The sequence below is a fragment of the Phyllopteryx taeniolatus genome, chromosome 8 (assembly GCF_024500385.1).
Source record: "Phyllopteryx taeniolatus isolate TA_2022b chromosome 8, UOR_Ptae_1.2, whole genome shotgun sequence".
In the NCBI taxonomy this organism is placed as follows: domain Eukaryota; kingdom Metazoa; phylum Chordata; class Actinopteri; order Syngnathiformes; family Syngnathidae; genus Phyllopteryx; species Phyllopteryx taeniolatus.
In genome coordinates this window covers 21,707,915-21,720,317 of record NC_084509.1, presented here as the reverse complement: position 1 = coordinate 21,720,317, position 12,403 = coordinate 21,707,915, and the positions used below count along the sequence as shown (strand labels likewise).

Below are 12,403 nucleotides of genomic sequence, written 5' to 3'. Positions count from 1 at the left end.
AATCATTTCCCAGAATAAACACAATATACCGTTCAGTCAAGAATAATTTGAACAATGACAGGGGTTGATTTCTTTATTTATTTATTTATTTCGTTTGGACTTGAGAGAAATCAATCAAGATGTGAGTGAGGTGACCTATCCGTCCAAATTGACCATTGCTTTTTGTTTATAAACTTAGCAATATAAAAACGGGCAATGGCTATATGTACAGTGGCTGTAGCCAGAGTCTGCACACCCCCTCCCTATTTAAAAGTCAGGTTTTTGTAACATTAAAAAAATAAGACCACCATAAATCATTTCAAAACATTTTCCATCATTGTGACCTATAACCTGTACAACTCAATTGAAATATATATTTTTTAAAAATTATCTTTTCGAGATGGGCTAGTAAAAACAAACAACTAAAATAATGTGATTGGACAAGTGTGCGCACTTTCTTATATGTGTTTGTGTTCTAAATTAACAAATCACATTCAAACTCATGTTAAATGGGAATGGGTCATGGGAATCAGCCCACACCAGCCACTATTTAAAGCGCCTCTTATTAGCCCCAAAGTGTGGTACAAGTTCCCAAACTTTTTACACAAAATACCACCTAAAAAAGTATTAGCTCTCTAAGTACAACCATCGTGACCAACGTATCAAATATAGAAGCACAGTAGGCTTAAGTGTAAATTAAAAATTAGGTTTTATTCTTAAAAAGGGAAGTTATTATTACACGCCACTGTAACATTATGCAGTTTGAAGATTCATTCATTCATCTTCCCCATTATCCTCACTATGGTTACAGGGCATGCTGGAGCCTATCCCAGCTATCTTCGGGCGTACACCCTGAACTGGTCGCCAGCCAATTGCAGGGCACAGAGAAACAAACAACCATTCGCACTCACATTCACACATACGGGCAATTTAGAGTCTTCAATTAACCTACCCAGCATTATTTGGGGATGTGGAAGGAAACCGGAGTGCCTGGAGAAAACCCACGCAGGCACGGGGAGAACATGCCAACTCCACACAGGCGGGGCCGGGGATTGAACCCCGGTCCTCAGAACTGTGAGGCAGATGTACTAACCAGTCGTCCACCGTGCCGCCAGTTTGAACATTACCACTGCATTTAAATCTCGGGAAATAAAAAAATTATTAACATAGTAAAATTTGTACCTAAATAATTAAAAACAAAGCGCGAATGGAGCATTAATTCGTGAGAAGAGCTGTGTGCGTAGAATAGATGATGTGCTTTAACCATAATTTTTTTGTGAATTTATTTGGTATGTAGGATGTTAGAGGCCTTTGAAGTGCTCTTGACTGTTGTGTCGTCTGGAAACTTCAGGAGTTTGGTAGCCGGGGGCGTTGAGGTGCAGTCGTTCGTGTAGTGAGAGAAGAGCAGCGGAGAGAGGACACAATCTTGGGGTGCCCCGGTGCTGGTAGTGCGTGTCGATGAGGTGGCCTCCCCCAGCCTCACCCGCTGTGTCCTGCCTGTCAGGAAGCTGTGAATCCACTGGCAGATGGCAGGCGAGACACTGAGCTGGAGAAGCTTGAAGGAAAGGAGTTCAGGAATGATGGTGATGAACGCAGAACTGAAGTCCACAAACAGGATCCTTGAGTAGGTCCCTGCGCCGTCAAGGTGTTCTAGGATGAAGTGCAGTCCCATGTTGACTGCTTAATCCGCAGACCTGTTTGCTCGGTAGGCAAACTGCAGCGGGTCCAGCAGGGGACCTGTGACACTCTTTAGGTGTTCCAGCACGAGGCGCTCAAAGGACTTCATGACAACAGATGTCAAGGCGACAGGCCTGTAGTTATTCAGACCCGAGATTGCAGGTTTCTTGGGTACTGGGATGATGGTGGAAACGTTTGAAACAGGATGGTACTTCGCACAGTTCCAGAGATCTATTGAAGATCTGTGTGAAGACTGGAGCGAGCTGGTCCGCGCAGACTTTGAGGCAGGATGGGGCCATAAGGTCTGGGCCTGCCGCTTTGTTAATCTTTTGTTGTTTGAAGATGCGTCTCACTTCCTGGTCGTAGATGGTCAACGCAGAAGAAGTCAGAGGTTTGATTGTGGTCGGTGGTGTGGTTAGGTGGGTGTGCAAGTGTCCTTTTCAAATTCTGCTCCGGTAATCTAACATACAGTATGAGCACATGTGCTCTCATTTACAAAAAAAAGTAGGGCTGCATTTCACAATAAGAGCAAGTACTGGCTAAATAAGGAGAAAGTTGCTCAATTTAATTTAATTTCAATTTAAGAAAAATAAAGTTTGTGTTTCCCCTTTTCTAATTTAACAAATCTTAACAACTGAACCGTTTTAGAAGTTTGTTCAAAATCTTTGTTTTGTTTCATAATGGCGTTTCACATATTATATGCACTTTTAAAAAGTGCTCCCAATGGGAGCTTCCCACTGAGAAACGAAAGCTAAGCAAATTTATTTATGTAGCGTATTTCATACACAAGGTAACTCAATGTGCTTTACATGATTAAAAGCATTTGAAAACAAAGAAATGAAAAACAGCTTAGAGACATTTAAAAGAAAGAGAAAAAATAAATAAAAGCACAATTAAAACAGTGTGCAGTGTAAGAAATATGGAAAAAAAGTGGAAATGCTCTAAAAAACATAAGAAAAAAGAAGAGTTTTTAAGCTGGACTTAAAAACATTCACACTTGGGGCTGATGTCACTTCTGTTGGCAACTTATTCCATTGTGCACAACATAATAGCTTAATGCTAATTCACCATGTTTGCTTTGGACTCTGTGCTCCACTATTTGACCTGAGACTGTCGATCTCAGATCCCTACTGGGTTTATATTCCATTAGCATTTCATTCACGTATGCAGGACTTAAATCGTTTGGTGATTTATAGACCTGTAGCAGAACTTTAAAATGTATTCTAAAGCGGACTGGAAGCCAGTGTAAAGACTTTTGAATTGGAGTAATATGCTCTGACCTCTTTGTTCTGGTCAGAACCAGAGCTGCAGCATTCTGAATGAGCTGCAGCTGTTTAATGCTCTTTTTGGAGCATCCAGTTAGAAGACCATTACAATAGTCAAGTCTACTTGAGATAAAAGCATGGATGAGCTTCTCCGGGTCTGCTTGGCACATGCAAGCCTTCACTCAGGATATGTTCTTCAGATGGTAGAAGGCAGTTTAGTCATTGATTTGATATGACTGTTGAAAGTCAGGTCGGAATCTATCAGTACACCAAGGTTTCGGACTTGATCTTTGGTTTTTAAAGAGAGTGACTCCAGGTATTTACTAACAGTAATCCTCTTTTCTTTATTGCCAAAAACAACAGTTTTGTTGTGGTTTAATTGAAGAAAGTTTTGGCTCATCCACTTATGTATCTGTTTTAGATAGTGACACAACACCTCAATTGAACTGAAGTAATCTGGCGACACTGCTAGATATAACTGTGTGTCATCTGCATAGCTATGATAGTCAAAATTAAAGTTCTGAAGAATTTGACCCAAGGGTAGCATATACAGGCTGAACAGGGGGTGTCCAAGTACAGACCCTTGAGGGACCCCACAGGTCATTGCCATTCGATGAGATTGAACACTTCCAATGGTTACAAAATAACTCCTTTCCTCCAGGTATGAACTGAACCATTTAAATTAAGTTGTATTTAAGTTATAAGTACAATAGATTTGCATTTCATCTAATAAAAGTAATTTATTTAGGTAACATTTTCATTTAAGCTTTCTGTGTAATGCCTTTTAATTGAATCAGTATTGAAGATGATAATTTTTTTAATTTTCCAATATTGAAGTGCATTGTTAATGTTCAAGCTGTCCACATACTGTACAGTGGCTTCACACAGTGGCTGCTCTGAGTGCAGCTGGGAGCAGGGGCGTAGTTTAGGAAGCACTTTTTGAATCTGTTCTCACCACACTTTTAACAGCCATTACAACAAATCGTGTCGTAAAGTTTTTCTGATCTGTCCTTGAATGCATTATGAAGAGTCACCATACAGACGCACACACAGCAGATGAGATTGTTGCAAACTTGCCTGCAAGAAGCTCAAAACCTCGCACAGATTTTTCAAAACAAGCATTGTAAACTGGGTAAAAGTGTCACTCATTAATATTGCGGCCAACTTATGACACAATATGGGGTAACATAAATGGTAAGGGATAATTTGGAATGAGTTGGTGATTTTTGACATTAATATTATTACCCACAGGTCTTTCAGATCAGAAGTTAAGAACAATTAAATACAAATAATAAAAAGGGTAATCTGACTGTGAGTCTCTTATATGGCTTGCTTTTTTTCACTTGTGGGAAAACAATAGTGTGAATCAATATGGGGAGAGGTATGTCTCAAAATTATTTACACGTGTTTTTAAAATCCACAAATATATCCGGGATTCACACGTGTTTTTCAAATCCACAAATATATCCGCGATTCACACGTTTGTCAAATCCACAAATTATTTACACGTTTTACAGATTCACAAATATATTCCCGATTTACATGTGTTTTTTAATGTTATGACTATATATCATGACTTATAATTTGTACCATAATTTCTCATGTATAATGCGAACCCATGTATAATACGCACTCCAAATGTTGACCTCAAAATTCTGGAAAACCCTTCTATCTATGTACGATGCATTTTTACAATGCATGATTTTCTTTCTACCCATATGATCAAAACATTAAGTGTTATCTGTATCTTGTTAGTTTTTTTTCATAGAACTATTCTGAAGTTGGCGGCACGGTGTCCGACTGGTTAGAGCGTCAGCCTCACAGTTCTGATGACCCGGGTTCAATCCCCGGTCCCGCCTGTGTGGAGTTTGCATGTTCTCCCCGTGCCTGCGTGGGTTTTCTCCGGGCACTCCGGTTTCCTCCCACATCCCCAAAACATGTATTAATTGGAGACTCTAAATTGCCAGGAGCTGTGAATGTGAGTCCGAACGGTTTGTTTGTTTCTATGTGACCTGTGAATGGATGGCGATCAGTTCTGGTTATACCCCGCCTCTCGCCCGAAGATAACCGGGATAGACTCCAGCACGCCCGCGACCCTAGTGAGGACAAGCGGTACAGAAAATTAATGAATGAATTAATGCTTTAGTTACATTTATACATCCATTTTCTATACTGTTTTGTCCTCATTAAAGTCACGGGTGAGCTGGAGCTTATCCCGGCTGACTTTAGGTGAGAGGAAAGGTCCAGGTCAAGCTCGCATGGGAATCAACATTTAGTTTGTATTTAGGTAATTTGAATATTTAATGTGCATTTTGTAAAATTGTAGACAATTTGGAAATGCTGTAAAAAGTGGATTACAATAGGGGTACTCTCATGATGAGTTTATAGATGTGTAATAACGTGCTGTCAACACTTTATTAAATTGTGATAAATTGTAATGTCATGTCATTTGATAACCTTGAACGGGCGAAATGGTGAGCTATGAGATGTTTATAACTGTTTTTTAATGTTTTGCAGCTGTTTCTGACATAATTATTAACTCAGTTATAAACACTTTATGAGCCCTTTATTTGGGGTATACTCTTGTTATAAATTGGTACAAAATCACTACTAATCTAAACCTTAGCATTTTATTTTTGCTATTGTCTAATGTCGTAATTATTCTGTCTGAGCAATGAATTGCAACCACTGTTGTTGAACCATATCAACCTGTGAAAAAGAAAATTATGATAAAGAGGATTGAAATGCATGGAATAATGAGATTTAAAAAACATTTATGGGAAAAATAAAAAGTCTGTAATGTGCAACAATCATCTTCTTGATTTAATATTTTGGAATTAAAGTGTATTAATTTGTATTTCAGTTACCGTCCCGTTTCACAATTGCTTATTATTAATTTAACTCTCATCATTAAATCGAAATAGATCCATAAAAATGAATACAATTTTGATAAGCTCAATTGCAGTTAGCTGGTTAATTATATTATGACCTGTGGGATCTTATTTTTTTTTCCGGAGGTCAGTAACACAACTCCCTGGTCGGTGCTCGTGTGAAATGATGAGAAATCAGTGTAAAGAATGATGGGAGGCCAATAGAAACACACACCAAAAAGTTCCCAGTCTAAGCCAATAGTGAGCCCACAAGAGTGTTGAGTCCCCCTGCGGATCTGATGCAACAGGGCTGCAACGAAAGTTACACCTTCACGCTGCAATACGGTGTCCTTCCGCTGAGGCGCACCGGAAACTAGTGCCAGTGTCTGAGCCACACTTCTCCACTCTCTCAATGTAAACGTTTTTGTTTTTGTTTTCTTTGTTTGTTTTGTTCGCTAGAATTCAACTTTTAATTCACAAGTGAAGGCGAACGAGTAGGTACATTAGAGATTTTGCCCATTTAAAGAAAACAGTTCACTACTTTGTTTTGCGGGGAAATGCTCTCTAGCCTTGGACGCATTCGTATGAACTGCCAAGTAAATAATTCGTTTCAATGCGTAGCAGTCAAGAGCTAAATGCAAAGGAAAACAAGTCAAAGTGGCGAATGTGAGTGGAGGTCTCTGGGCAGCGGGAAAGTCCCGTCGAGTTGATGACGTAACAGGCGGCTGAACGCTGGAAAGCGCGGAGGGATTTCGCGAGATGTGATCCGGTCGGGGCGTCTGGAGTTGTAGAAGTAAGCGATTGATTTCCAAACTTTGTGTCTTCAAGTGTTCTTGCCGATAATATCGCTTCCAGAGCAATTGCTGTCTTCCTAAAAGGGAAGATATGGCTTTTTAAAGCGTGCCTTCGTCTCCGTCCTCATTCGAAAGCTTCGTGTGCTTTGCTTCCGCAACGCACTTGACACCACATACAACTATGGGGTAAGTACAACTACTTTGTGACTTAGTGGGGAGAAGGGAGCCTCAATGTCTACTTTTCACTCTTCAACTCCGCTGACCCAGTTTAAACTCACATGACTGTCAAGTTGTTTATTTGGGATTGTTGGAATTGAAGAATGACATTTTAAAGTGGGGTTTCCATTATTAAAATGCGTCTTTTTGCTAAAGTACCATTCAAGTTGATTATTATGTTAATAAACATTGTAAATCAATTTTGGAATTATTTGAATGAAGTTTTTAATGGACTGTAAAAATCGTTTTTGTTCATGCACGTTTTTATCTGACTGTGTTATTGTTTCTCAAACTGTTATTGTCAATTAATTTGTTTGAATGACATAACAATTGACAAGAGTCGTGGATTTTTTTTTTTAAACAAAAAAGTTGTATAGAAGCTTTCAAAACAGTTATTCACGATTGCTTGTTTTCATGGAATTCTGTTATTTGTCTTTTATGTATAATTGAATTGTTTCATTGGGTCTGAAGGGTGAAACCCCCCAAAATTAATTATTTTTTCCTTTTCCAGGTCTTCAGGTGTTTGTGTGACACTTTCATCCATCCATTGCACTATTTGTGCCATTTCACAATTTAATCGCAGCAGACGATACAATGGCGGCATCGATCCTTCGCAGGAAAATTCACCTCATTTCCACAGGCGGGCTCCACGTTCTCCCTCTCCGACAGGCTAGCCCCAGCCAATTGCGGCCCACGACGGGGGCGGAGCCAGTGGAAAGGCAGCGCTTAATTGGTGAGATTTGCCAAGATGCTTTTTTATTTTGCCACATCCCGAGGTCGGAGCCGCAGTGCAGCACGGGACTAATGTCGTACAGTGAGTACAGCTAAGTGGATATATATCGAACGCAGACGATGCTGTTCAATCATTTTCAGATGATCGGTTAGTTGTTGGATTTTATTGGGAGGGTTTTTTGCTTGATTTCAACATGATTGTTTATTTTTCCTACAGTATTTCAACATTTTGTGATCCATTTTTATTATTCAGCTTTTGCAGTTTTTGTTTGAATCATTTTAAAAAAAAAATCTACACAAAAGAGAAATGGATTGCTTTACTGTTTTTATTCAACTTGATGTTCATTTTTCTAGGTGATGGTCACTCTGATTGGATGACGGAAAAAGTTGATTTGTCTTCATTCGTGTCAACCACCGAGTCGTCTCCCAGCTCATCCCTTCCACCCTCACCATTAGAACAAGATGTCAAGGTGCCCTCAGACCTGGAGGTCATGACCTCTCTATTGCAGGAGGAGCTAGCTCAGCTGGAGGACTACTTCCGCTCCGAGTCCACAGGCACGGCGAGCAAGTTGGAGAAATCCTCGAAATGTGACAAAGGTGCCCAAGCTATGGGCTCGCAATCTTATTACCAGTTACCCTATGGCTCGTATGGGACCAGCCAATCAGACAGCAGCCCTGTTGTGGTTACCTTGGCAACAGGGGAACTGGACCTGGCCAGCTTCTGTGGCGGTCCCATGGGCAGATCAAAAATCGCTCGACCTGCTCCGTACAACTACCACCACCGTTACCACCACAACAGTGGGCGAAGAATCATCAGCGAGGCGGTGAAAGTCGGGGAGGAAGTTGGACTCGATACGTGGGGCTCCAAGGGAAGTTACTCAGGAAGCACAGAGTTTTCTGTGAACCACTACTCCACGTTGAAGACAGTGAGCAAGAACAGCCTCGGCGGCATCAAGAAGGTGAGAGAATGTGCTTTATCGTTGAAGGAAGAGGAGAGCTATTGTTTTTCCGAAGGAATGTTTTGCAGCGAAGAGATTGCGCGAAGTTTTTGCCTCGGTGGCTCCTACGATGGCCACCACAAGCGAGAGGGACAGCTCATGCACAACGTGAAGGTTAATGTAAGTTACGACAGCGCAGGGCTCGAGGTCCTGCACTGCAGCAAAGATGGAGGACTGTCTGGAAGTATTCCCCAAGAGACAATGATGGCTGCCGACGGCTACTTCCACCAATCTACGGCCGGCACAGAGCCATACCATAGCTTTATCGGCGAACTGGACCAGCAGTCGCAAGCTGTAGAGCCCCAGCACGGCCACTACCTCTATCCAGAATGCCTTGCGGACCAAAGTTACCAATGTCTGTCCAGAGGAGAGGGCGAGGGGACGCTGCTGGGCGCCCCCATCCACCGCCCGACCCAGAGGCTAAAGGACGATCCCTGCTCCCATAAGTCGACGCTGATGGTCAGCGGCGCTTCTTTAGATTTGAACACTGGGGAGAGGAAGCAGAAGAAGAGAGACCAAAACAAAACCGCTGCTCACAGGTATCAATTGTTTTCCGTCTTTTTAACTGGAGTCCTTTAGAATCAATAGGGTTTGTTTTGGTGCTTTAGGGATTTAGCCTCATGTTCGCAAGTTTGTCAGCTAAATTGATGTTGAGTCTGCAGTCCTCGCTCACTGCAAAAACTCACAATCTTACCTTGTGAATTTACCATATTTCTATTGAAAACATCTTGCTGTATTTTAAGGCAGTTTTGACTTTTGTATAATTTTTTTTGCAAGACAAAATTACTTGTTTTAAGAAGCTTATTAAGTCACTTCATACCAGTTCCGTTGGCAGATTTTTCACTGAAAACAAAACATTTTGTCCCTATAATTATTGGGAAAACTCTGCCAAAGGAACTGGTATGAATTGACTTGATAGAATTCTTAAAAAAAGATTATGTATCTTAAAACAAGTCTTTTTTTTTTTTCTTGCTGTAAATTTTGAAAAAAGGAAAATAAGTAGAGTAAGATGTTTTCACTAGAAATAAGATAAATTCACATGGTAAGATTTGCATTTTTGCAGTGCTGTTACATCCCAAGAGATTCATCTCTTTAATCAAGATGCGAGGCAATAAACCAAAAACCTATCCTCTGCAGGTACAGGCTGCGGAAAAGGGCAGAGTTGGATTCTCTGGAAGAGGAGCTTCATGGGCTAGAAGGGCAGAACAGGGAACTTCGCGACAAGGCGGAATCGGTGGAGCGAGAGATTCAGTATGTGAAAGATTTACTCATCGAGGTCTACAAGGCTCGCAGTCAGCGGCTCAAACAAGATGGCAGTGCCTAAAATGCGCCCACGCTGACCCCCACCTCCACACCCAAGAGCGCAGACTGGTTTTAATTCTTGTTAAAATGAAACGGTAGTTGCATGATTTTGGTAGTAATTTTATATTAAAATATATTTACTTAAATAATGTTCCAAGAGGAGAGCGCATAAAAACATAGTTTCCATAAAGAAAAACAAAGAGGTTCCCTAAAAGGGTGATGAACTCTCCAAAGCCTTAGTTACGTGGCTTCCAGAGGAGATGCTGAACTTGTCCGTGACCACTGTGATCCCAACTGAACTCACAAGCCTTTGTGACCACTTTGAGTTTTGAGCTTGCGGCGGGATAAAAAAAAAAGATCCTTGAATTAGTGAATAGTGATTGAATTGCGTGTGGTTTTTGCGACACACATTAGCGGCATCAAGGCGGATCCACATTAAATAATATATTTACAGTACATATTTATTTTGTATTTTATTTTTACTTAATAATGTTCATTTACCATTTGCGCTAAGGCGAATTAAGGGATTGCTGAAAAGGTATGTAAACATGCTCTGCAATTATTCATAATCGGAATCGTTAAGAGGATTTGTATCGCTCAATTATTGTGTATTTACACTTCTTAACCCCACTGAAATACCCAATGCATGTTTGATTTTGGAAAAGCATGTGCGAGTGTTATTTGAAGGCATTATCCTGTTCACTGCATGGCTTCCAGCTCTCCACCTCATCAGTTCAACTCATCATCTGGTCAAGATTCTGTTCTCTTCGCCAGTGTGATTCATACTCAGGTTTTGGTTTTGGACTCAGAGAGACACCAAATTATTCATTGTCCCAACTAAATTCCTTAACTTTTTTTTTTTCGGCTGTACTTTGCGAAAAAACAATCACACAACGATTAACGTTGGCTCACAATGAGTGCGACTGAACGGAATTGTTGTTATTGACTGACCAATATGTTGTTTTTTGTGAGAATTCAGGTCCTTTTATGAATCAATGTCAGGAAATTATGCATCAGGTGAATTACAGCCAAATAAAGCAGTCATGTATCATTCATCTCTGCCTCAGACTTTTTTTTCTTTTCTTCCTCCCTCTACTTGTAGAATAAATTGTCCATCTCATTGCGAATGTGAGCGTGAATGCTCGTTTGTCTATATGTGCCCAGTAATTGGCTTGCGAGCAGTTCAGGGTGTACTCCGCCTCTCGCCCAAAGTCAGCTGGCATAGGCTGCAGCTCACCTGCGACCCTACTGAAGAGAAGCAGTGCAGAACACTGATGGATTTAACAAAATGGAATGGAAAAACCATGCAAAAGGAATCTATACTTGTCCTTTGTTTACATTAAGACCAGGTCTTTGATCCAGGACTTGCCACCAGGGCACTAAGGGCAGCTTTCCGTTGTGCGACAAAACATTGTTGGTTTTTTTTCTGTAGAAGTTGTCGATCTCATTTTAAAGCTGAGGGTGGGTGTATGTGTGTGTGTGTGTGTGTGTGAGAGAGTGAAGTCTCTTGGTATCTCTCGCAGCAGTTGGAAGGCCTTTCAAGTGCATGAGGCAATATCACACAATACTTTCATGAAGGGGCGAGAGATGCAAGTTGAACCATCAGAATGAAAGACTGGGCTGACAGCGAATGGCATTAAATGTGTTTATTCACTCTCTAGTTCGTTTAATACAGATGGATTTTTCTAAAGGGTGTCATTGTCCTAAGTGGTCATAATCTGTGTGGTCATGTAACCCATTATTTCATAAAAGTACACAGAGAAAAGGTCAAGATTGAAAATGAGTTTATTGTCTGAATGAAATACTAGATTATAGTAAACGCTTTACAATCTATCGCTGTGGAATCAAGATTGCACAAAAACAATCTTTTGCTGAATTACAAAGCTATACAGGTACTAATATTGAACACTGCAAAAAATTTAAAAATTTAACACACATCTAATTAAATGCAACCAAAAATCATGCCAAAAGGATATCAGTTTGTAGCTGTTCATTTAAAGTGTTCATCTTACATCACTACTCACACATGTGTTGTCTGCAGTAAATGTACAACAGATTGTGTGACAATATATAAATGGTGAGTGCATGTCACAAACGGAACACATAAAATCTGCATGTGACAATTAAAAAACCTACATTAGTAATACAGTTCTAGTGACAATGCGAATACAACATGAATATAACATTATTAATGCAGGGATGCAAGACGTGTCAGGATGACAGTTTTTTTTAGGAAGTTACTTTTACAATTGGGAATACAGTGCATTGTTCTGCGGACGGGAAAAATGAAACCATAAGGGACCATGAAAGGGGCAAAACAGAAAACAGCATTATTCATTTGCGGTATTGACATGGGAAAGCGCAAATGTGTGATTTCACGGGATCCGAATCCCTGGTGGTGGCCCCTAATCAGCACAAGCAAGAGCGCAGGGAGCCATGGACACAATGCTCATGGGAGTCAACAGTCCTGGGAAATGTCATGACTTCCGTGACCCACAGCGGTTCCAACGCCACCAGGTGTCCTTCTAAGCACAGAAAACAATTTACGACAAACTGCATTCACCTGAAAA

At 40.6% G+C, this 12,403-nt stretch overlaps 1 protein-coding gene across 1 annotated transcript; it reads left to right on the top strand.

The window, feature by feature from the left end:
• The first annotated feature begins 6,170 nt into the window (after positions 1 to 6,170).
• atf5b (activating transcription factor 5b) lies at positions 6,171 to 10,888 on the top strand. The gene is made up of 4 exons (XM_061782635.1): positions 6,171 to 6,771; positions 7,313 to 7,534; positions 7,888 to 9,070; positions 9,669 to 10,888. Exons 2-4 carry the CDS (start codon positions 7,396 to 7,398, stop codon positions 9,853 to 9,855), a joined length of 1,509 nt encoding a protein of 502 aa, XP_061638619.1. The 5' UTR covers positions 6,171 to 6,771; positions 7,313 to 7,395; the 3' UTR covers positions 9,856 to 10,888.
• The last annotated feature ends 1,515 nt before the right edge of the window (positions 10,889 to 12,403 follow it).

Bases quoted from the DNA above. Each gene is read 5' to 3' on its own strand.
- atf5b (XM_061782635.1), top strand. From the start codon at position 7,396: ATGGCGGCATCGATCCTTCGCAGGAAAATTCACCTCATTTCCACAGGC. The intron at 7,535-7,887 runs GTGAGATTTGCC...TCATTTTTCTAG, and splicing joins GGAAAGGCAGCGCTTAATTG to GTGATGGTCACTCTGATTGG. The intron at 9,071-9,668 runs GTATCAATTGTT...TATCCTCTGCAG, and splicing joins AACAAAACCGCTGCTCACAG to GTACAGGCTGCGGAAAAGGG.